The following is a 26,140-nucleotide window of genomic DNA, read 5'->3' as shown; positions in this document are numbered from 1 at the left end:
CTGTACAAGCAGACCCCTGTCCCATTCCCTGCCCTGCTTTTAGCTCAGGAGCATCTTCCATGAGGATTTCATGTGCCAAAATCCAGCTCTCAGCCAGTTTTCCTCCCTGCATGCCCTGCCTGGGGCTGTGGATGATGAGCTGCAGCTCCAGCTCCAGCCGGGGCTCACAGCCCTGCAACCCTGAGGGAATCAGAGCATCCCTCTGGCTGCCCTGGGACCCCCTGGACAGAGCCCCAGAGACACTGGCTGGGATCTCTGCCCATGGAAAAGAGTTTTCAACCTTACAGGATCAATTACCAGCTCTGAGGGTTTGATATCAGTAATAATTAAGTGTGGCACGGGTGCAAAAGTAAAATTTTAGGATTCTAGATGAGGGGTCCAAAGGGGACAAGATGGAGGAAATTGGGTGTGCCTTGTCCTTTTCCTCCTTCTTCATGCCCTCCATGTCTCACTGTGGTGTTGGCATTTTTCTGTTGGTTCAGGCTGGGGACACACTGTCCAACGTAGGTGACAGATATTGGCACGTTCTTGTAAATCCAGCCCAGGGAGTTTCTGGTATTTAATGTTTGTCACATCCCACTGAGGGCAGAGCCCCACACGCTGCCCTGCAGGACAGAGCTGGGCAGGGCAGCAGAACATGTGAGAGATAAACAGAATAAACAACCTGGAACCAGCACAGACCAATGGCAGGTAAAACACAGCCCTCAGAAAAAAAACAAATTTCAAGTGGATTCCCAGCTCAGGATCTGGGTCAGCAGATCACCGATCAGCCACACAAACAGAAAGAGGAAATATCAAAATATACCAGCACACATCTTTAGGGCGGGTTTGTGTTAAAAGGGAAAATTATCAAAGCCTTCAGCATGAAAATAATTCAAGGTTAGGAGCAGCCCCTCCACTTCCAGCTGCAAAGGTGCTGTTCCACATCCCACTGGAGGGATTTGGCTTCAAAGAGTCTGGGCTGGAAAATAGGATGGAAGGAGGAACTGCTCTTGACAGCATCTGCTGGTTCTCATTTAACAACAATAAACTGTAATTCTGCTTTTAAAAGCCAGGATGTTTCATCTTCACATTTCACAGGCTTTATTCACTACATTATGAAGTAAATTTAATCGAAACCCCTCTATTTAAACAACATTCTTGGGGTGAAAAAAAGAAAAGACACCCTTAAATTCCCATTGCTATTGCAAAATATTTCTGCTGAAATGGGGGAGGAAAAATGGGGAACATCTCTGAAATGCCACTGATAGCACAGATCAAATTATTTTAAATTACACACAGAAAATCCTCCTCCTCTGAAAGGTTTAATAGCAAAGCTACAAAGAGTAGCTGTGTTTTAAGGAGTCTTTATTAAATATCCAGAATATGTTATGTGATATTTATTCCTTTCCTAGAGTGCATTATCATCAGCACTTGCACAACAATATATAATTTATATCAATAGCAAAGTTTTCATTGATATCTTTGAAAGCAGCTTATACCCTAATTTACTAAGAGCAGTCATCTGCAGAGAGTGTTTCAGTTTTTTATCAGAATTAATTAAATCCTTCTGTATTATGTTAAAGCACCCATCTTGTAAGTCCTTGAAGGCCTGGCTGAAAAGAAAAATAAAGTTCTACAGGCCCTATTTTAGCAGAAATAAATAAAGTCAATCAGTCAACAACCTGGTCTCTTAAAACATGATCACAAAAGGAATATTAGTTCAAAAATACTTCGTTTTCAAATAGTAAAATGTTCTTCTTGATTTGGTAACATTTTAATCTGCCTTCCTGTATTACATACTAAAAAGGGAGAACAAAAAAATTGCTGTGCTATGACAATTCAAATTTGTTCAGTGAACCAGGAATATTGCTGTCCAATGTCCAGGGTTTAGGAGATGAGCCTGTACTGCAAATTAGGAAATCAGAGCTGTTAAACATGTGAAAAACAAGGAAAATGCAGAATAATAGCAATTCATGTGGTTGCTTCAAGACGTTTTAATATTAATTTTACCCCAAAAAAATCCTTAATGTTATTTTAAGATAAATTTTATGAAAAAACCCTTTGTGGGATTGAACTTCTGACATTTCTGCCTTATTGAGTGATTTAGGGCCCATTTGGGAGAGGCAGAGATCTCAAAGGTTGGGAGTTTGTAACAACAGCACAAAATTACTTTACAAAACTCATGTTAAAAGAAACCACTGAAGCCAAGACCTCAGCTGAGTTACGTACCCAAGTATCAGTCAGGACTATGAAATTCTGCTTTAACAAGCAGGGAGGGATGGAACACAAAATCAGACAAACAGGATGGATTAGAGGGATCCATGAAGGTCAGGGGGAAAGTGGAATCCAAATGCAGCAGAATGACCTAAGTGAGCATGAAAATTGGACATTATCAGCATCCTGGTGATAACTTCCCTCTGGAGCTAAAATAAAAAGTGTTATTTCATATTTGCCTTACAGTGCAGCTCAGCCAAGATTAGGAAGCAATTTTGCTACTTTGGAGTCCTCCGAGTTGGAGTTACTGTACATCAGTAATGTTTTTTCTTCCACCTCCTTCCAAGGCCACTTCTGGTGCCCTTGAAGGAATAGAACTGGCATCACTCTGGGATTTTTTCATGTGTTAAGTGTATTTTAACTGCAGCAAAAGCTGATAAAGCCTCCCAAGTCCTCTGGGCTCATGCACAGAGTGCATAAAAGAGTTTTTGCCACTGTGCCCTGCACGGAGCTCAAAGGCAGAGCCCTGCAGCACCCAGGGGTGCAGCCTTTGTGCTGGGATCAGCTCCCACATTCCCAGCCCTGCAATCACAGCTCCAGATTCTCCCCCTGCAGCCACAGAGGTCAGGCTCAGCTGCTCTGCCAAATCATCCCCCAGCCTGGGCAAGAGCAAACACTGGGACTCAACGCCGAGCTGCAAAATCTGCTCAGCTCCTCCTTTTGGTTTCAACGCTGCCATTTGGAAGATTTTTGGGTGATTATTTTTTTTCAAAAATATATTTTCTCCAGGCTCACTGGGGCTGTTAAACCACCCAGAGCGAGACGAGCAGACCACAAAGGCAGCTGGACACCGAGCCTGGACCTTTAAACCCGAGAGCTGTGAAATACTAATCCTGGGGCGAGGAAAAATGGATTTGCTCAGGTTTAAGGGGCCAAAATGATCAATCAGCACACAAAGGGCTACTTCCATCACTAATGGGCTTTCGCTGGGAATAATATATGTAAGAAAAATGGAGTTTTTAACCTTTCCCCCAGAGAACCACTGCTTTTCAGAATTACTCGACAGCAGCGACGGGGATGAAGAGGAAATACTTGTCTGTGGAGAAGATTTAGAGCTTAATCCTTTTGATGGCTTGCCTTACTCCTCCCGTTATTATAGACTGATGAAAGAGAGAGAAGAGCTTCCAATATGGAAAGAAAAATGTACTTTCATGGAAACTTTGCTCCATAATCAAATTGTGATTGTGTCAGGAGATGCTAAGACTGGCAAGAGCTCCCAGGTCAGTACAGCCAACTTGGTTGGGTTTTTTAATGCATTTTTAGAACATCTAATGAATTTCAGAATCACTATAACTATTGTAAACCAAGTATTAAGGCCAGAAAGGGAAAGTGAAATAGCAAAGGTGAATAAAGATTAATGCAAATACAGATTTTAAATATATTAAATATTTTAATAACTTTCTTTAAGCATTCAAAAAAATTTGCAGTTTCTTTGTGGTTTGGTTCTGGTTAATGCTGTATCAGGAAAGAAATACAGAGTATTTGTCATAAGATGAAGTGACAAAACATTCCCAGGGAATGAAGGATTGAAATCAGCAGGGCTGATTCTCAGGGAGAATTAATGTTCTTTCCCCCCCTTCAGCCAGGAGCAAATGTTTTCTCCAACAGCACAAAATTACTTTACAAAACTCATGTTAAAAGAAACCACTGAAGCCAAGATCTCAGCTGAGTGTAAGTACCCAAGTATCAGTCAGGACTATGAAATTCTGCTTTAACAATCTATAACAACCCAGGTCTGTTGTCACAGTCAGTAGAAAAGAATTTTCAAGTAAGTGCTATCAGCCAAAATACTGTTGTTTATGACTGGGATCAGGAGGAAAATTTCTTGCAGGTAGAGCTGCAGGATAATTACTGTTGCATGGCATCTCATACATCCTACAGACTTCACTGCTGGATACTTCCAGAGATCACATTTTAAACTAGAGACATCACAACTCTCCCTGAAAATCCCGATGTTCCCATAAAAATGATTCACATCCAAATAATTTTTGGAGTGCCAAGTTTTTACCCCTTGTTATTGCCTGTAGTTTACAGACAAAAAAAACCTTGTGTAATAGTAAACAACTTGCTAAGAAATGTTAGCTTTTGAATTGTCCTTTAACAAGGCAGATTTTATTGAACCTTTAATAAGATGTAGCACATTGTTTGTTGGTTTTTAAGCATTTCTAGAAGTGCATATAACTATATAGAAATAAATTATATATGGCTGATGCACCTAGGTTTAGATGTTAATTAAATGAAGGATTTGAAACCTGATAACATCTATTAAAATAATATTTATAATGCAATTTTAATTTCTCATAACAACGTATGGATATTTTCCAGTGTTGATGTTAGTAAATATACAAATTAAGGAGCTGCTGTGTGAGTTCCTGGAGCAGTTCAGTTTCAGCTATATGTTTGCAGAGTAATTAATCTGAAATTACAGATACTGGCTGTGGCATTTGTCAGTTTGAAATCCTGGGATATGTTTTCCATGGATATGACCCAGCAGGGGGAAGTTTGCTGCTGAGCCAGCCCTGAGAGGAATTTATGGCTTCTTATCAGAAGAAGCTAATTTCTTCAGGCCTTGCTCAGACTGGAAGATGCCATGAGGATTAAAGGAACAGCTGACATACAACAGACAGAGTTTCTTGTTTAGAATAGAATGGATGCATAACCATGAAGGTGTATGAATATGCAACAAGTGTATTGGTTTAAGGGTGATTCCTTTGTTCACAAGTCACGCTTTTTGTGACTTAGTGTCCGACAGCATCCGGACGCCCGTAATTCTTGCAATTGTCCTAACTCTAAACTTCATCACTCTGATGGCATTATTATTTTTACAACCATTGTTATTATTTTGATGATGATGATGATGATGACGATGAATCTTCTGCCGCGGCGGCGTTCCGCAGGTGCCGCAGTGGTGCGCGGAGCGCTGCGCTGCGCGGCGCGGGGCCGTGGTGTGCACGCAGGTGCTGCGCCGCGCCGCCGTGGCGCTGGCCCTGCGCGCCGCCGACCAGCTGGACGTCGGCCTGGGCCACGAGGTCGGCTACGCCGTCCCCTTCGAGAGCTGCTGCACGCCCGAGACCATCCTGAGGTTGGTGCCTTCGGAGATCTTCGCCTGACAGCGCTGCCAGCGCTTTCCACTCGCTTTGGGAAGTTGGAGAATATTTTAAATTCACTGGGTGCGTCGCTATCGGACACAGGCGCATATAGCGTGGCTACTCGTAGCAAGGTGGAGTTTGGGTGGCAGAGCAAATCATCCATATAAGCAAAAGCCCAAATATTGAACCTACGAGCAATTTTGGTTGCGAGGGCAGTTGTGAGTATATGGAGGAGAAAAGGGCTGAGACCGACCCCCATTGCAGCTTTTTTTTGTCCGTCAGATATCACAAGCTGCAAAGCACTACGAGGATGCATAGGAATATGATAAAAAGCCTGAGACACATCCAGAGAAATCCTGGACATCTCCAGGGCCAATATCCAGCATAGTGCTCTGAGATTCGGGGCCCAGTACCTTGGAAAGGACAACTTGGTCTTTCCCCTGGAGAACTGAGAGGAGTCCACCACAAGTCTAGCCTCCTCACTATTTCTAGTATTCTTGTCAACAAGAAAAATCCTACCAGGAGCTTGGTAAGTTCAAAAGAGAAAAAAGACTCAGTTTTATTTAAACATCAATATAATATTTTTTAAAAATTATAAAAACATATTAAAAGCGTCATATTTATAATATATCTTTTCTGTGGGTCTCAGATTCAGTCAAAGAGAGAAACAGAGAGTTTCTAGCCAGGCAGAAGCCTGGGAAAGAGTTGGAAAAGAATGTAAATAATTCTTTATCTCTCTTGTTATTCACATTGTTTATAATTAAGTTCTATCACTGTGCATCAAGCACTCTGCACCAATGGTTTGGGTTGTTTTCACTTCAGGACCAATGGAGTTGGTCCTCATAAGCTCTGTATAAAAGAGCAGGGTATTTTCAATAAACTGGAGTTTTACTCTCAGCAGCCTTCTGATCAGAGTCTTCTCATTCCTGTCCTGCCTCGACAGTGACAATTTTCTATAAATATTTCTAGAATTCTAAAGGTGACCATGGATTGGAGGATGGAATTACCACCTCTCCAACCACACTGGTCTAAAGATCAATTAGTCATTTTTCTCCACTCACACTCAATCATTCCACTCACTTGTGTATAAATATTCTATTTATACATGAAATTGTGTAGGAACTCTGACTCTCAAATTTGTAAACATTATCAGAAGGCTAAAGAAGTTTTATGAAATCTTTAAAACTTTCAAAATAACTACAAAAGAAAACTTAACACTTTTTAAAATCAGGGCAACACTGAGTGGGCAGGGACCCACAGGGATCATTGAATCCAGCCCCTGGCCCTGCACAGACACCCCAACAATCCCACCCTGGGCATCCCTGGGAATGTTGTCCAAACTCCTGGAGCTCTGGCAGCCTCGGGGCCGTGCCCATGCCCTGGGGAGCCTGGGCAGTGTTACCTCAATTTTTAAAAGTGTTAAGTTTTCTTTCATAATTTTTTGAAATTTTTAATTTTTCATAAAACTTCTTTAGCATTCTGATAATATTTACATATTTCTACTGGAGTTCTCACACACTGTTCATGTAAATAATTATTGTTTTGCATTCTTCTTCATGGGAGGAGAGAATTGATGGATTGCTGGTTTGACCAGTGTGGTTGGAGAGGTGGCAATTCCATCCTCCAATCCACTGTCACCTTTGGAATTCTATCAATACCAGATGTTCAAATAAAACTCTCTTTTTTTTTCTCTTTTAAACTTACCAAGCTTCAGGATACTCATTTTGTGTCCAATAATGATGGGCAGTGCTCAGCACCCTCTGGGGAAGAACCTTTCCCTAAATCCAACCTAAACCTCCCTGACACAGCTCCAGCCATTCCCTCAGTCCCGGCCACCCCTGAGCACAGCCTGTCCCACTCCTCCCCTCACATGGAAGTTCTAGACTGCAATGAGCTCTCTCCTCTCTTCTGCAGAGATTTTGTGATTAATCAGTAAGTACTAAAAGGTTTGAAGGAGGCATTCTGGGGTAAATCATAGCAGAGATTTAAGTGGGCAAGGTTACTGTCCAAGCAAAACTTCATTAAGCACCTCATTAACCTCTTTTTCTTTTCCCCTACTTTTTTTTTTTTCTATTTTCCAGTACAGGAATGTTCAATACCAGAAGAGAACAGGTGATCATTTTTCCCAAAGTAAAGCCAAAATTTGAAAGCAATCAAAAAACATGGCTAGAAGAGGGTATATTCAGCAACAAGATGAAAATAACAATCAGGGGGATTTTTGGGAGATAAGAAATGCACTTAATGTAGCAAGAACAGACAGGTGACAGCAGTAACACAGGGATTCAGCTTTTGAGCCTGCCAGAAAGTTTTGAGTTATTTTCTCTGGTTCCTTAACATGGGAGGCACAAAGTATCATATCTAGACCAGAAGCTTTTTTCTCAGCCACCGGTTTCCAGTGGAGAAGAGAATACTCACCACTTCTGAAAATCAGTTCCCACCACTCTTCCTCTTGCCTGTCCTTTCTCTGTCTGTGGAGAACTCCTTAAACCTCATCCTGCAGCAGAACTTCCTGCAGCTGCTCCTGTTGAGAGGGAGATGAATCCCTTCCTCTCACACATCCAAACCTGCTTCTAGAATTCCAAGTCCTGCTGAGCAACACAAAAAAAATAATATCCTTTAAAAAAACCTGTCAGCAGCAGGGATAGAAGTGAGGAGGGCTTTATGGTGTAAATTAATTGCTCTTAGTTCTAGCTCTGCCTCAAGTGCACCTTTCTTCCCTCATCCAAAAGGATTCATTCCTAGCTCAGAAATTGTTTATGGCGTGTGATGGAAGATGAACAGATGATTTCAGGGCAGGAGGATTCCTGCTTTTGCCTGGAGCATCCTTTCTACACTTTGAGTGTCATTGAATCACATCAGGTTTGTAGCTGCTAAAGGAAGGATTTAAACAAATGACTGAGACTAAAAATACTCCCTGTTCTTATCAAATCTTTCATGTTGGAATAGAAAGATCCAAGCTGCCCCCAAGACACTGAATTAATTTCTTACAATAATAGTCCCAGGAACCTGGTAGAGCTTTGTGTGTCTGTGTTGCAGGTACTGCACGGATGAGGTGCTCCAGAGGGAAATGATGTCCACGCCGCTCCTGAACTCCTACAGTGTCATCATCTTGGACGACGTGCACCAGAGGACAGTGGCCACAGATGCCCTGCTTGGCCTTCTGAAGGAGGTCTTGGCAGCCAGAGCAGAGCTGAGGCTGGTGATCCTGACTGCCCCCCACATGTGCAGCGCCCTGCAGCGCTTCTGCGGCGGCGTCCCCGCGCTGCGCGTGCGGGGCAGGCACCGCGCCCCGGCCGTCTTCTCCTGCAGCACCCACAGGGACCCCTTCCTGCCCGCCCTCAGGCTGCTCCTGGAGATCCACCACTCCAGGGAGAGCGGGGACATCGTCGTCTTCCTGCCATCTGAGCGAGTAAGTTGTTGAGTTGACGCCTTGAGTTTCAGCTTTCGCGTTTTCCGCGTTCTGGACTGCGCTGTGCGTGACTCTGAACTTCATATAAAGGGTTGGCAAGCTCTCCTCACAGCTCAGTCACACAGAACAATCCTTTTCCAGACCCAAAAAGTGCAAACAGCAAACTGGGGAGAGCAATCTGGGAGGATGAGACTGCGTAACTGCTGGAATTGGACAACTAACCCCAATATGGAAATGGACCAAAATTTATAGAAGTGTGAAAACTCCTGACCTGGGGTCCATCTTGAGGCATTTGCATTAAAATTAGAATCAATATAGTCTCCTATATTTTAGCAATAACACTGCACAAAGAAACTTTGATTAAACTTCTGGCTGTCCATTCCAGTCAGACATTCTGAAAGTAACAACATTTCAACATTAACCCCAATATGGAAATGGACCAAAAGTTATAAAAGTGTGAAAACTCGTGACTCGTTGTCCATCTTGGGTCTGGCCTCAGCCAGGCTCTTCTACTGCCCAAAGTGTGTCCTGTGCAGACCTTTTAACAAATCCCTGCTTTATTCCTTTAACTCTGTCCAGCCTCTGCCCTAGGTAGCTTCTCCAGGAATCAAACCTGTTCTCTTTCTGATTTTAACCAGGAAATGTGGTTTTTTATCTGACCTGTAAATACCTTGCTGTCAGCAGCTAAGACAGCAGATGTGCCACCAAGTTTTATAATATCAGGGTTTCCCTTCAAAGAAGTCATTGCATACATTAACACTCTGGTTTATACACATGAAATATCTATGTAACATAAATATTGTGTAGAAAATATATTTGTTTTCTGTAGGTTCAATGAAAGGCCACCATCCTTTTGTGTGATGCAAAAAGCTGTAAAAGCAGCACACAGGGGCAGGGATTGAATAACCTATCCTGGCACTGGGCATCCCACAGTTTGTGTTATCCCTGTGGTGTGGGATGGACACACGGACACAGGTCCAGCCCCCATCAATGTCCTACAGCACAGGGCTGTCTTTACCTTAAACCTCCCAAGGAGATTTTTCCATTTGGATTCTTCTTCCCAAGCATTTGTGTGCACACCAACAGGAGGAAAATGTCACTCCAGAGGCGTGAGAGGAAAATCCAGGAATCTGCACAGGCTTGGCCATTCTAAATAGTAACATCTTTGCATCTCTGTAGACAGAAGTGATTCCCTAAATTCACTGCACTAGCAGGTCCTTTGAAGCTGGCAAAGTAATCTGACAATCAAATCAATATTCCAATATTTGTGATTATTATTATAATTTTCCTGATAGTGATCCCAAATCTTCCACTGTGTGTCATTAAATCTGCTTTAGAACAACAAACTCACCAGGAAATAATGACTTTTCACAAGGAAAGATAATTTATCACTAACTACCCAGGCAGTGTTTGTTGCTTTTCACTGTTAAAAGGGGGATGGATATGAAACACTTTTAATAATGTTAATAATCAGTTTTAAACCTTATAGACACCAATTTTACAAATAAAAAAGTTATGAATTCTCTGTGTTATTATTGTTATACAATAGATAATGTCAGAGAAAAAACACATGCTCTTTCCATTTCAAAAGGCTGGGAAGAAAATTTTATTTCTGCTTAAAAGGGTTTTTCTTGACACGTAAATTCCCCACAAAACTAGAATAGGAATTTCTTTCCTGCCAAGAAGAGATCACTCATTTTTTCACTCTCACAATGAACAGAACACTCATTATGAACCAGAACATCCCATGAATTCTTGTTTAACTGTGATTTAAAGTTTCATCGTGGTAATGGTTCACTGTTCTCAAGCACTCAACTGTCTTTTAAACTAAACAAAAATATGAATTAACCAAGAACATCAGGATTTATGGGCTGCCCTGCTGCCAGCCTTGCTATTAGGTGTCACTCTTGTATCTTTATAACAATTTTTATGGAGCACTTTCAACCTATAACTACTGGAAATGTGATGTCACTCTCAAAGAGAAACTCAGTCTAGGTTTTCAATTTTGCAAAACCTTTGCTAATAAAAGTGCTTTTAAAAAAATCCCTTTCAGACTGAGCAAACCCATGAATTATTTTTGTATGCCTTTCCAAAAATCGTGCAGAACATAAATGATTTCTTATTAAACCCCCAACAACAAAACACTAAAACAACAAAAAGCTTTTACAATTCATATCCAATCTCTGGATCTGTGGATTATTTTAAAGGTGATTTTCCATCAATGCAAGTTAACAACATTTTATTGACTTTATTAAATCTTTAGAGATTTTATTAATCATTGGGGGAAAAAAATTCAAACCTTTATAGTATTTACATCTTCTCAAATATAATAATTAAGGGAAAGTAGGAAGGTTCCTGCATATTTTGATCATTTTATATGTTGCAGTTGGACTAAGAATATAACAATTTCATATGGAAAAAATGTGTTTTTCTTGATTACAGGAAATTGAAAAAGCTTATCAGATGATCAGACAGGAACAACCCAGTTTAAACCCTGACCTTGGAGAACTCATCCCCATCCCTTTGTACCCCACAAAACAAGACCTGGCTCCCAAACTAATTCAAAACAGGCAGAAATGCTGCAAAAAATACAGGAGGAAAGTGCTACTCACCACCAGCTCTGGAGAACCTTTGATCTGGACTAAAAATGTGACTTTTGTCATCGATGTTGGTCTGGAGACAAGAAAGGTCAGTGAAGGGAGCCAGAAGCACTTTGTCCAAAATAAACTCTGCAAAAGGGATTTTTCAGGGCAGGGAAAGGGAATTGTGCAGCTCAGATAAATGCAAATAGTCCCCAGAGGATTACATGGTTTTCTCTTCTTTCACAGCACAGGTTGTGTGATATTTTTAACATGTAAAATTAATAGAATTGAAATCATTTTCATGGACATCTCATGTGAAAACCAAGCAAGAAATCACAATTACTTCCCAAATTCAATTAGAAATTGGATTTTTGAAGCTTCTAAAGCCAGATGAATGCTTCCAGTTGAAACTACCACTTATTTGGGCATCAAACCCATGACAGATTGTTTGCAAAATGCATTTCACCTGAGTTCTGGCCTATCAGTCATGAATGTCTCTTCAGTATTTTATGCATAAAGCAAAATAAAATCACTTCTTAGGCACCTATTGGGAGATCTCCTGGTTTAGGAGATTATTCTCATCCCTTATTTAATGACTTAGTAATTGCTCACACAGAATCTCTATTTTTTCAAGCTGCTTGTGCTCCTCCTGGACATGTGCTCCCATCCAAATGCTGCAATTTATCTAATTGCATTAGAAATAATTAGATGAATTAATCAAATTAATTAATTTATCTTATTAATACTTAACCTTTTCCAGTTTATTCTAAGTTTGCCCTCATTTCTTGTTTTTCAACCTGGGAAGGATTAATGCAGCTGCAAAAAAAAAAAAAAAAAAAAAAAAAAAAAAAAACCCAAAAAAAAACCCAAAAAAAAAAACCCAAAAAAATTCTCAAAATTCTCATTTGTTTTATTTCTATACAACTGATGTCCTAAAGGATGAGTAACCGTGTAGGAACATGAACTTGCGAGCTGCACTACTACAGGTTTTGTAACTGTCCTGGTTAAAATAAAAATTCCAGTGACAGGCAAAAGAAACATTGTAATGTATTTCCTTTCTATAGTACAAGGTGGAATAACCAAAATTGGAGTTAAGTGTCCCTAAAATTTTGGAACAGGGATCATTAATCCTGATTGACCTTGCAAGTATTTCAGGGAAAAACTTGTGAACTACCAACCAGTAGCTTTCATTTGCATTGCAAAAAAACCTGTCATTTTAAAAGGTTTTTAACTGGGAATTATGAATTAACTCAGTCTCAAGGCAAGTTTAAAAATTACAGTTTTGTGTGCAAGGAAGAAGAGCCAAAGCAATTTTCAATTAGACCAATTAAACTTATTCCTACAACAGCAATTTTCTTGCATGGCAGAAATGGGTTTCACTGCCATGGAAACCTGAAGGTCAAAGTACAATTCCACCAATTACAAATTTTGTGAATTTAAAATACAAATCAATGGGAACAAACAGATCCAAGAGTCCTGATGTTTATTAAATCACCTCTATCAGTGATGCAATTTTCACCTTTAATTCAATTATTTGGTTTAGTCCTGTGATATTCCTCCCTCACCAGTTCAAATTCCCACTCAAAATCAGCAATTCACTTGCAGGAAAAGAAATCTGTGCTCTCCACTGAAGGATATATATATATATATATATATTTTTTTTTTTTTTTAATGAAAACTCTACTTAAAGCAGATAGAGTTGACTCAGATGGCAGGAGTAGAGAGCTGCCTTTTCCAGGCAGTTTTGTGTCTTGCTGGACACTACAGGCCTGTGGCCAGAGCAGGGAGTGAATCAGCTCCTCACCTTAATCCAAATAAAGCATAATTAAGAAAAATATAAAACATGGCATCATATATTTAATGCAACCCTTGTCTCCTATAATTTCAGTATTAAGACAAAAATCTGGTGTTAGGGAGCAAAATGCTATCAGAAAATGTTGGGATTCTGTCACTGCAAGAAATAAATAATATTTTCTGATGTTTTTCTTGATGATACCATTTTCTGCTTTAATAAGGTACATTTCTTCAGGAGGAAAAAAAAGACATTTATCTCAAAGCACACTTAGAGTGACTGCAAAACATCTGTCAGTTTGTCAGGGTGCTGAGTGCTCTCCTTCCCAAGCTGCTGAACCAAAAAGAAATGAAAACTGTTCCTACCCTTTCTGTTAAATGACCTAGAGAGAAATTCAGTACAGACCATTCATATTTTTGCAGCCCTTGTGTACTTGTCTGATGCTTGGTATCTCTTTCATTTAAAGGTGTACAATCCTAGAATCAGAGCAGACTCTGTTCTAACCCAGCCTATCAGCCAAAGTCAAGCAGAGATGCATAAACAAATTCTGGGCATGTCTCCATCAGGTAGAAATATTAGCTCAACATTTCAATCCATTAGCTCAAATTAATTAATGCGATCAACGCGGCGACGTGAGGAGGAAGCATTTTAAAAAAAGGTAATTTTCCTGGATTCTCTTCCAGGGAAAATCTTCTGCTTGTATCCTGAAGAATTTACATACAAGGAAATGAAGCCAGAAATTCCAGCTAAAGTTCAGGAATCCAAGCTCACCAGCTTGGTGCTGTTCCTGAAGAGGATGGACATAGCAGGCTTTGCTCACTGTGACTTCATCAGCAGCCCAGGTAAGGGGATGCACCAATTATCATATTTTTATCATTATTTTAGAAGTTCTTTCCAGGTGAATTTTGCCCTGTTGCTCATAGGATTTTTTTATTTGAGGACTTCTAATAATATCACCCTGCTTTTCTCACTTAGCTGCTACAGCCATTCTCAGCTCAATAGCACTTAGAAAAAAAGACCATAAAGTGTCTGAATGGAATTGGAATGCTAAAAAAAAAAATCAATATTCCAAGTATCTCCTTATCTAGGTTACATATTATTTTCCTGTAAGCCACAAAGAAAATTTGTGCCCTGTTGTACAAGGTATTGTACAGATATCCAACAAAATATATTCCTTTAATCAAAAGTTTACAACCCAAATAAACCACTGATGTTACCTGGGGGATGTGTGTGGAGGAAATGAGCTTCCTCTTTATCCTCCAGCATCTCCCACCTCAAATTTACAATGGGCTGTTCCTCAAAGACAATATTCCTTATAAAATAAACCCAAATACACTTTTAATACTAGGCAGGGAAAACCCTGAATTTTGAGGTAAGAGAGTGAAGGAAGTTGCCTATTTTTCCCCCCTGACTTCATAACTTCAGGTTTTTCTATAGAAGGATATTTTCCTCTGTTCTGGCTTATCACAAACCCCAAGTGCCACTGCAGGTTCTGCTGTTGCTTTGAAACCCATTAAAGTAAGGAAAATAGCCCTGATTTCATTGGTTTGGGAATTGCTGGCTTCATTCATAATTTTCCAGTGCAAACAGGAAAAATTCTTATATTATCCTGCCTTTCCTCGTGCACATACACAAAATTGGAATGATCTCTCCTCTTCTATATGTAATTAATCAGTAATAAAGTGTTAGTTCTCACTGTTGGATGTTGCAATACAGAGTTAAGTGGAATTTTAAGGAAAAATTTATTCTACTTTTCCCTTGTGTGTCTGTTTAGCTGAAATAAGCCTAAAAGAAATAGGAGTCTGATGGCAATTGATTCAAAACCAATGGAATTGCAGTATTTTGGCCTTGTGAGTGTTATCTCCTGTGCTGAACCCATGAAATCTGTATGGAACACAGTTTGCTCCTACTCAAATTTAAAATGTATTTTACTACTGAAAAAAAGAAAGCTAAAACATATTTATGCTTTTCCTGGATATGAAGAAAGTTGAACTGTAGAAAGAATTAGTAAAATTATATGAGGGAAAGCATTTGGCATTTTTGGATTTAAAGGGACAATGGGGACAGCATTCAGCGACAATGAAATGTTTGAGCCACATAAGGGTTTTACAGGCGCAGGAATTCTAAGTTTTGGCTGTATTTTTGGATAATGCAGCTGAAGAAAGCATTGACCTGGTGTGTGAGAAATTGTACATGTAATTGAGGAGTGAAATAATTGGCTTGGCTTGGATGGACATCACATAGGACAAGGCTTTTGCTGCTTAGATCAAGAGTGTCAGGTGCAGGTACTGAGCAGTTTTAGGAATTAGAATTACTAAATGATTGTCCACTAAGTACAGTGGGCAACGGGCTGAACAAAGAAAAAAAATCCCACAAACATTGAAAGGAGAGGGGAAAATCTGCACAATTTCCTTGTCTGCTTCCTGCCTTACACAATGAAACATTTGGGACACAGCTTTGATGATCCAGCACAGCTCTTCCTTTAACCAGGATATCACATCCCACCCTGGCTTTCTTTCCACTTTGGAGCAGGCACTGAACTTTTTTCCTCCTTGGATTGATGTTGCTATAGGACACGAGAAAGCACAACACGAGCCACTATGGTGGTGAGGCAAAAAAGAAGAAAGTTTATTCTTCTGACTCCAACTTTTATACTTTTCCAAAGGTGACAGTGGATTGGGGAGTGAATGGGCCACCTCTCCAGACATTGGACAAACCACCAGTACATCAACTTCTTCTACCCCCACAAAGGAATGCAAAACAACATGTTGTTTATAGAAAATGTGTGGGAAAGTTTTTTAACAGAATGTGAACTCAAAAAAGTTTTAGAAAATCTTAAAAATCAGAGTAACAGATTGATCCCTACAGGCTCCTCCAGAGATGAGTGCAAAGCTCCCACAGTCACAGCACAGAGTTTGAAGTGCCTGCTGTGAAATTCTCTCAAAGAAACTGCAGCACCCAAGGGAGAAATTTGTCAGGGGAGTCAGTTCTTGTGCTGGACCAGCTCACAGAACTCAACACAATATTCCTTATAAAATAAACCCAAATACACTTTCAATACTAGGCAGGGAAAACCCTGAATTTTGAGGTAAGAGAGTGAAGGAACTTGCCTTTTTTTTTTTCCCCTGACTTCATAATTTCAGGCTTTCAAGCACACAATCCCAAGAATGGTTTGGGCTGGGAGGGACAATAAAGATCACCCAGTTCCAAAGCCCTGCCATGGGTTTAACTCTTCCATGACTCCTTGGAGCTGAGTTCCCTTGGAGTAAAAGGAGTAAAAACATCTCAGCATCCCCTGCGTGCCACAGGCTCCCTCTGCACTGTTTCTGTCCAACAGTTCTCACCTTGTCTTTGCAGCTGAATCAGAGAGAGGCTTTGGGGGTTTTAGGAGAATTTCTCCTAAACAAAGTCAGGTTTTCACTGAGATGACAGAGTAAGACATGGGCATGAACAAACAAATCAGAAGGACACTGAAATTCATAGCAAGAAGTACTTCCCAACCTGTTTCCTGCACATGGAGAACATGCAGCAGATAAGAGATAAAAAATACAGCAGTAAAGCATTTTATTTCTGCTCAGCAACAATGTGCACAAGGGATTCTTTTTTTTTTTTTTTCTGCTCTTTGAGGAGAAATAAAAGCCTGGATTAGGTCTGACTCATTACTGCATTATGAAAGCAACAAACATGTCAGGCTTGCAGCTGCTGCATTTAATTCATGCCATAATGGAGAGCAGCAAATGCAGCAGAGCTCATTCCCTTTTCTGGAATCCGTGAGCCAGAGGAAAATGAACCTGGCACTGCAGCTCCAAAGTGCATTAGGGGGATTCCTAGAACAGGGATGTGTTTACATTTTGATCAGTAAATCAGATAGATCTTTGCTGGGGTTTATAATGGGACAAAAGAAGCCCAGGCCCATAGATTGCAGCAATGTTGAGTACTTTTGTAAATCACTGGAAAATCCTTATTTAAACTAAGTGAATCATTAGAAAGATGAAGCCATGTAAAATTTCCCTGTGGGATCAAAGGGAAAGCATTTGCAGATTCTGTATTCATTCAGAATTTCCCTAAACAATTTTGAGATTAAAGGTATATCCATGGTCACGACCATTACATTTGAGAGCTATGATTTTACAACCCCCTGGAGAATATATTTCTAGAAAATCCAGAATAACAAGAGTTGTATAAATTTATATCATTTCAAATTGTTTCAGAGAAATAAATTGTTGGCATATTTTCACTGGAGACTGTCAAAGACAGAAACTCAATGCACCATGTAAGCTCTGCTCAACAGAGATCACTTCAGGGCAGATTTATTATCTTAAATTTACTTGTTAATTCTTTGATGTATTAAATTCTGGATTTCATCAATTCATTGATGTGTGCAGACATTATTCAGTATATTCTGACAGGGCAGGCCAGGCCCTGTCCCAGCTGTCCCTGCTAGCAGAAAATCACAGCAGGAACCATCACCAGCCAGAGTGGAGGAGTCGTGAAGCAGCATGAAGGGGAATAAAAATACTGCAAAGTATGAGCTTGGGGAAGTAATTTTTAATGATCAACTATCATTTCAAAATAATAATTATAAAATGGTGGCTTCAGAGCAAAACAGACACATAAAAAATCCTGACTCAGAACGTACAAGGGGGGAAAGAGGATCAGGAGGAAACCTGCACAGAGAAACTTGTGCTTGCAGAAGAAAAATCTTTGCATAATTTGAGGAAAACCTGGCATAGACTCCTCCACCTTTGCAGTTTGCTGTCCAGGGAGCAGTGTCAGAAACCAGGAACAGCAATCACCCTTCCCCAGGACTGCCCTCCCTGCAGGAATTATTTGGGCAGTTCTTTCTGCTCTCCAGCCCAACAAAACCTGCAAAACCTGTGGAGAGCCAGGCAGAGCATCAGCTCCTTAAAGACAACATCCCTTCACCTGACATCCATGGCAGCTCTAACTTTTTAAGTTATTCCTCTGGAAGGAAAAGATCTATCACAAAAGGTATTTTACATACTCAGCATTTGCAGAGTAGGAGACCAGAACACAGGAGCTGTGGAGCTCCAGAGAAGCACAAGAGAGCAATTAAATGCACTATTAAACATCACAAAAGTTTCATGCCTATCTCTAATATCCATTTATTACAGAACTTTGACCAAATCTCTAAATCACTTGCCTCCTAATGCAAGAAAAATAATACTTTTGAATTTATCTGCTCACACCCTGAGCACTTGCATTTCAGCCATATGGGATGTGGTGCTGAAGACTTCAGGTGTAGCTGCCTTTAGAGACAGAATTTACTCTGTTCACATCAAAGTTACAGAAACATGAAACCAAGAATATAATTAAGTAGCTTGAAACTCTCAGAGAAATGATTCCAGTGCTAACAATAACATTGTTATATATTTGCTTTACTAAGCCTAAGAAGGATCAAAAGCATGATCTGTATTTACATAAAACTGGTCAGATTTCCTGAAATGAGTCCAGAGCAACCCAGTCTTGAGCAGCCAAAGAACACAGAGCAGGGAAAGAAAATGCCAGATTAGGAAATACCTTTTAAAATTCCAGGGATGTGACAGTTTCTTGTTGAAAGCACAGGACACATCTTGAGAGGTTTTTTGAACTTTGCTGCTGTGAAAGCAGCAGTGGAGTCACAAATCCTCGTGGTTCACACCTCAAGGCAGCAGTGGCTGGTGATGACAAGAAACCCTAAAAAGCCCCACTCTGCTTTTTTATTTTTGCTTTTTTACTATTCCTTCACCTGCTCTAATCCACCTTTACTGTCTTGTCCTTTCTAGATCAATAAAACTCCAGGAATCTTTTTTTTTTTCCTTTTATCTATTTTTTTCCAGAATACTCATATCAAGACAGGGAAGTAATTTGTGCTTATAAATCTCAAGACAACTAACTCTAGGGCATAAAAATGCAAATTACTGATGCTATCAAGGGGTTGAAATTGGCTGTCATATAACCATGTATTTTGTGAGCTCTAGCACAAACTACTTTGTTGAATTCTGGAAAATAGCTTTCCATGATCTCCTAGTAATTACTACACATCTGAGTGACCCTTTTACTATCCCTGATTTTCAATCACTGATTTTTATTTCATGTCACTGACTCTTATTCATCATCAGCTGCTACTTCTCATTTCTTTAAAACTCCTAAGTATTTTCTTCTCAGACACTTCAGCTTTTGCAAGGGCTCATAATTTAATCCACTAAACCCCACATTTCTTGTAATAAATGTCCTCTCTAGATAGAATTGTGCAGGCAGAGGGAAGAACTCTGAGACTGAAATGAAGCAGGTCCAGTTTTAAAAGGAATTTGCAGGTTCCTGAGAGACTTTGTCTGAAAATTGGGTGTTTTAAACTTAACTAAAGTCCCATTAGCAGATTGAGATGCTGGAGAAGTTCTGGAAGAGCTCATGTAAGGGGAATTAATAAACTATTTTCCCCCTTCAGACACAACAGAATGAGGTTAAAAACAACAGGTGCTTGTTTGCTTCCCATTTTACTTTTTCCTTGACTATAAGTAGTTAATTCCAGAGAGATGGCAATAAACAGTTCCCTGCCAATGCAGTCCAAACCTGATCTCAAGATTTTCTTGCAGAATGTGTGGGCAAAGTGTGGCTGAATGTGACCTAGCAGCTAATTACAGCCTTGCTTTGTTTTAGTCTTGGTGATGCCATACACATTCCCACTCTTAATGAATGCAAGAAATTATTTCTAGTCATCTACTAATGAAGATCCAAGTGCAAATCCACCCCCTGCCTGTGTGGGCAGCTGTGCTTGTGGGCTGGTTATTTTATTTGGGGATTTTTCCCCATTAATGTCCAGCTGACAGCAGCTGACAAATGGCCAGTGCAGCTTCCCAGGGCTGGGGATGAGGCCAAGTCCTGCTGCAGTGGAATTTCTGCCACCAGCTTCAAATTCAACTTGTTATCCATAAAACTGAGAAAATATCAACCAGATCCTTAGGCTGGAGTAAGGAGAAAGTTGCTGCAGTGCTTGGAGAGCAGTTGTGAATGTAAATGAACAGCTACCCATGAAAGATATATTCAATATAACCTGGAATAGAAATCCACCTTGGAAAAGAGCTGGGAGGAAAGAACCTTAAAGAAACTTCACACTTCAGGAGTTCCCAAATTTCCACCATGTTTTTCATGCTCTGGCAACAATTTTTTGGAGTGTAGGCCTGACAACCTCAACTCGAGGTTCCCTCTCTCGACCACATAAAGCTCTTCTGGGCTTGTTTGACCTCCTTTTATCACCATCAGATTTCCTCCAGGCCTGCTCAAGTCCTAATTTTAAGTGTTGATTTGTTTAATCCTGTCCTCTCAGGACATTTTCTTATATTCCCTCATTATTTTTTGCTGCCTCACTGTTCTCACTTCAACCTATGGAGGTTGTAAGGAAGTTATAACCCACACTAAGGGAAAACTGAACACTGAATTTTGTGGAGTGAGAAAGTACAGCCAATTGCTAGGGAGACATCTTCTTTTACTACATTCCCATTTTTCTTCTAGTATTATGAGAACCTATGTAAAAGAAGTATTATAATTAAAAAGGCAACCAAGAGAACTCAAAATACCTGCAAGAATAACAGTCATAACTTCTATAAAATCAGAATATCTCCTCTGGTTAAAAAAGCTCTTTCCTAAACCTGTTCTGTATCTCAGCATCCCTCAAGCATGACCACACCTCTTAAAAAAGAATGAACATTAAAAACCCACCTGAAAACTTCCAGTAATGGAAGCAGTTTTGGCAGAGTCTAGGGGTATTGGGGATTGTGTCTGGGCTTTTGACAAAAATTGTTCTGACATTAAAAGCATCAACAAAGTGATTTGCAGCTCTATGATTGTTACCTCTTATTTTCTTCCTCCAGAATTTTCTCAGCCTTCCATTCATCCATTACTTTTTGTTCTTAATCACTGTCAAATAAAAGAAGTATCATTTTCCCTCAGCTGAAATATTATAATGAGAATTCAGGCATTCATTCCTGTGTAGCCACTCTCAAGAACTGGAATTCTCTTCCCTCTTCCTTAGCTCCTGAAAGCCTGATGCAGGCTTTGGAAGATCTGGATTATCTGGCAGCGCTGGATAACGATGGAAACCTCTCTGAATTTGGGATTATTATGTCAGAATTCCCCCTGGATCCTCAGCTGTCCAAGTCACTGCTGGCTTCCTGTGAATTTGAGTGTGTGGATGAGATGCTCACCATTGCAGCCATGGTCACAGGTACTCCTGGATCAGCTCTCACTGCAGCCCTTGTGCCACCTGCCCAATCCAGACTCCTTCCAAATCTACCCACAAAAGCAAATTTTTGTTATTCTCATCCTGCTTATTTCAAGTAAATGAATATATCTGGCTGTTCAAGTCTTAACTGTAAGGATACAATGAAAGCTAAGTAAAAAATTCCCATAGAGAATTCCATTTCCAGGCTTCAGCTGCCCATTGGCTTCCTCCCTTTTGTCAGAAACCAAAATGAAACTTTCTTATAATTATCTACATTTGTGACAGATAGGTGCAGCAAAATAGGGGAAGTTCTAATTATGAAACGACATTGAACTGTTTACCTACAAAAAATTACTTTGTGATCTTGTCTCTCTACTTCAAATAATTTATAAAACTGACATAACCTTGGAGTCTTGGGCAGCAAACACATGAACCACAGGATATCAAGCTGCATGAGTTGTTCTCCTTGTAGGACAACTTTTTATGCCAAAAGTGGGTTGATTGTTAACCTGTGATAGTTTTTATAAAGTACATATAACAAATGTAAATGTTTGAGCATAGGCACAATTCAATTTTAGAAAAGCTCAATCACCTCAACAGACACAAAAGTAAAATGCACTGGAAAGCAGAAATTTCAACATAGAGAGGCAAATTAAGTCATTAAATCAAAAGATGTCTTTTTATAATAAAGAAACCATTTGTTGGATTCTAGCTGAATTAGGTTGTGACATTAGGAAGCTCTTTTTGGCATCAGCCTGGGAGAAAGCTGCTCTTTTGTTTTTGCAACACACATTAACTAAACAATATCATTGTCACCACTAGAAATTTTCAGGCTAAGAATGATTTATTGCTCAGATAAACATCAGTCTCAGATTTTAGAGGAGCAGGCATTCGGCCACAGCTCAAGAGCAGTCACAAGTTCTTGGTTACAAGGCAGTGCAGAACTTTCTAACCCAATGACAGCTGCCACAGGGTTTATTTTGCTTTTCTAACCCATCACCTTTACTCACTTCTGCTGCACTGTGGATACTTTAGTCCAGTGGGCTTCTAACTCACAGCACACATCTGCTTCTGTTAAAACTTCTAAACTCTCTGTTTGTTCCATACAACCCCACCCTAACATTAGAAACCCTTCACCATCTCACCCATTCAGTTTCTCACTTACTTAAGGCATATTCTTGCTTACAACTATAGAAATATGAGTTTAGGGGTTTTCTGCTTGATATCTGTGTATTTTTACATCAATCCAAGCTTCTTCCAAGGCTGCAGATCAATGTCTGTGTGAGCTTCTGTTTTTCTGATTTTCTGTTTTTCTGTGTTTCTGAGATCTGTGTCTGTGGGAGTTTCTGTTTTTCTGATTCCCACAAAACAAGACTGGAAAGACACCCACAGGAATAAACCCTTAGTGAATGCAGCAGGTTCAGTTCTTCAGCACCGATCCAATACTGGGGGTTAAAGGCAACCGAGGAAGGAAAAACCCAAAAATACCAGCGGGGTTTTGTGCATGCCCTCTGTGTTTTCAGCACTGGCCTGGTTTTCTCCTCAGCTCCCAGCTGCTTCCTGCACGCCCCTCCTGGCACAGAGGAGATCGCTCGGAGCCGCTGGCACCGCTTCTCCCACCCTGCAGGAGATCACTTCACCCTCATCAACGTCTTCAACGCCTTCAAGGCAGCCACTGCCAGCCCCACACACCCAGGCAAGTGTGCCCGAGCCAAAATCAAGCACACTGGGACCAGTTTGGAAAAAGAACAAACCCAAAAAATCTGGTGATTCTTTCTAGAATGGCTGATACCTATGGGAGAAACCTATGGGTATTGTAAATGAAGGCGAACCCAATGGGAAAAAATGAGGATGTCTGACTCAATTCAGAAAGCTGAATGATTTCTTTATTATAACTATGCTAAAATACATCAATATACTGTATAAAAGGAGGATACTAAAACTACATACTACTTTCTCTGACTCTAACCCAACTTGTGACCCTCTCTGAGAGTCCAGCCACAGGTGGATTGGATTGGATTGGATTGGATTGGGTTGGGTTGGATTGGATTGGATTGGGTTGGGTTGGATTGGATTTAGGTTGGGTTGGGTTGGGTTGGATTGGGTTGGGTTGGACTGGACCGGATTGTATTGGATTGGATTGGGTTGGATTGGGTTGGGTTGGATTGGATTGGATTGGCCATCAGGCTCCAACAATCCTCACCAGAATCCAACCAAGCATCACCCCAAGGAAACAATTCTCCAAACCCATTCCACATAGGAAAAACAATGAGCAGAAATAGAAATGGTTTTCTCTTTCATTTCTCTCTGTGCTCCTCTATGAAAAATCCTGAGAGGGAGAGAAATGTGCTTGCCACACTAAGTGAGTAGATATTGCTGATGAATATTAATTTATTAATTAATTAAAAACATCCTAGGACAGCATCTCTTACCCAACAGGAATCCATGACCACTGTTCCAACTGTCCTTTGAAGTGACACTGTGCAAAACCAGAATGATGGCTCCTCCTGTAGAAGCACAAAATCCAAGTTTAGGATGAACAAAAGGTGTTGAGGCAGCACCTCTGTGGATTGCACGCATCAGTGAGATCCTGCTTTAAGCCAAAACATTGTTTTTTCCCCCACAGACTTCAGCAGTGAGAAATGGTGCCGTGATTATTTCCTGAGCTGCTCAGCTCTGAGCATGGCAGAGATGATCAGAGCCGAGCTGGTGGAGATCATGAAACGCATCGAACTTCCCATCTCAGAACCAGACTTTGCATCAGAAGCAAATCTGCTAAGCATTAAGAAAGCTCTTTTATCTGGTTACTTCATGCATGTAAGGAAAAACACTGTGGTTTCATCTTCTTGCACTGTTAAATTATGTAGAATGCTTTCAGAAAGCTTAGGTTCATTAGTGAAATCTCTTGATTACCATAAAAGCCTTTTTTTCCCAATGTATCAAACAATTCCTCCCCTTTCAGTCTTTTCTCTGGGGTTCATCTCTCACTGCTTGGAGTTCAGAGTCTCCACAGCAATAAAAAAACTGCCAATATGCCCTTCCCTCAAAGAACTCTTACACCTTAAAAAACCTCTTGAAATTCCAATATTCTCTCAGGAATTATCTCGATCTTTTTGAAGGTGAAAATTGCCTGAAAATAGAGAAGTGACTTGGATATATTTAGGTGTGCATAAGAGACAGCTTGCCTCATTTCAGGAAGGCACTCTAACTGTAATTGTAAATGTAAACTAGATTGATTTATTCCCACTTGAGTCCCCAGGCTTTCCTTCACATCCCTATGCTCCATCTCAACACAAAAATGAGCTCTCCCACCTGCACATTTCATAGCCTGACACATTGGATTTATAAGTCTATGAAAAGTGGATGTGCTAAAGAATACATGTTTCTATGTTTTCACAGACCCTTCACAGCCAAACTCAGATTATTATACTTATTTGTTGCAGCTTCCTTTCAAAATACAACATTTTCTTTAAGTCTCATTTCATGGTATCCAATCCCAAGATTTCCCACACAAACTTAGGAAGTTGAAAGTATCTGAAAGGAAGTTTAATTTCTGGTTTAAATCTAAAAGGCACTGATCAATTAAATGATGGATAACTCTCCACATTGTTGTTTTTTTTAGGTTGCTCGTGATGTGGATGGCTCAGGGAACTATTTAATGCTAACACACAAACAAGTGGCCCAGCTCCACCCCTTCTCATCCTATTACAGCAGCAGGAGGATTCCAGAGTGGGTTTTATTCCATGAGTTCAGCATCTCTGAGGGCAATTCCATCCGAGTTGTCTCTGAGATCTCCCCCCATCTGTAAGTGAACTGTGATGCAGCTCCTCCTTCACTCCAGTCCACAAAGTCATCACTTTGGGAGGATAAAAAAAAATTAAAAGGGAAGATCTGTATTCTCAGTAGGTGCCACTGTAACAGTAATCAAAAAAGCCCACATTATGACCTGCAAAAGTTTCTTACAAGGTAAAATATATAGAAAAAAATTCAGAGTTAACAGAGCAGTGCACTCACATGTGAATACAGCTGGAAAGGTCTTTGTTCTCTGAAACCTATTTTCCAGCAAATCCTTTTCTAACATATTTTCTGTACCCAGCGAGCTGAATCATGGCCTGTTTATGGACTCAGGGAGAGACCAGAATCTTCCTTCTGCAAAAATATCTTTACACAAAGACTATACATTTCACTCTCCCATCTTTTCTATTTCCCATGTTTATAGGAGAGCTTTTATCATAATGTTATTGAACCACTGTGTTCTAAAGCAGGGAAATTCTTATTTCATGCAACCTGCAGCACTGGGAACTGCATTGCAACTCAAGTGCAGGCTGAGGATTTTCACTGCCAGGCTCCTAAAAGCACAAACTCTTACTATATCTTGCAGAGAATCTTGTATTCTTGGAGAGTTTTGGGTTGAAATATCAACTTCGTAGATTTTTTTAGATATGTCTGGAAATAATTATTCGAGTATTTCAAAAATCAATTAAAAATTAATAATGTTTTGTGTGATTTCCTCCCCAGATTTGCAGAGCTGGTACCTCAGTATTATTTCAGTAATCTTCCTCCAAGTGAAAGCAAGGATATTCTGCAGGAAGTGATCAATCACTTGGCACCTGTTTCAGCCACAAAGGAGGAACAGAAAACTGTCAGTGACAGCAAAGAAAATGAGGAATTTCCCCAAACTCACACTGAGCAGAGATGTGTTATTCAGTGAATGTAGACTGAACCACCACATATTGGACAACAATAAATAAAAGCAACATATCCAAAACACATCCCCACCTTAACCCATGT

General features: G+C 40.2%; 1 protein-coding gene across 1 annotated transcript; it reads left to right on the top strand.

Annotated features, from left to right (window-relative positions):
• The first annotated feature begins 3,206 nt into the window (after nt 1–3,206).
• On the top strand, nt 3,207–26,121 carry DHX32 (DEAH-box helicase 32 (putative)). The gene is made up of 11 exons (XM_077784741.1): nt 3,207–3,476; nt 5,154–5,338; nt 8,382–8,754; nt 11,197–11,442; nt 13,595–13,694; nt 13,812–13,970; nt 21,161–21,352; nt 22,896–23,045; nt 23,976–24,166; nt 24,972–25,153; nt 25,868–26,121. Exons 1-11 carry the CDS (start codon nt 3,207–3,209, stop codon nt 26,058–26,060), a joined length of 2,241 nt encoding a protein of 746 aa, XP_077640867.1. The 3' UTR covers nt 26,061–26,121.
• The last annotated feature ends 19 nt before the right edge of the window (nt 26,122–26,140 follow it).

This window comes from Lonchura striata, chromosome 7, assembly GCF_046129695.1.
Source record: "Lonchura striata isolate bLonStr1 chromosome 7, bLonStr1.mat, whole genome shotgun sequence".
Classification (NCBI taxonomy): Eukaryota; Metazoa; Chordata; class Aves; order Passeriformes; family Estrildidae; genus Lonchura; species Lonchura striata.
This window is presented reverse-complemented; position numbering and strand designations above follow the sequence as displayed.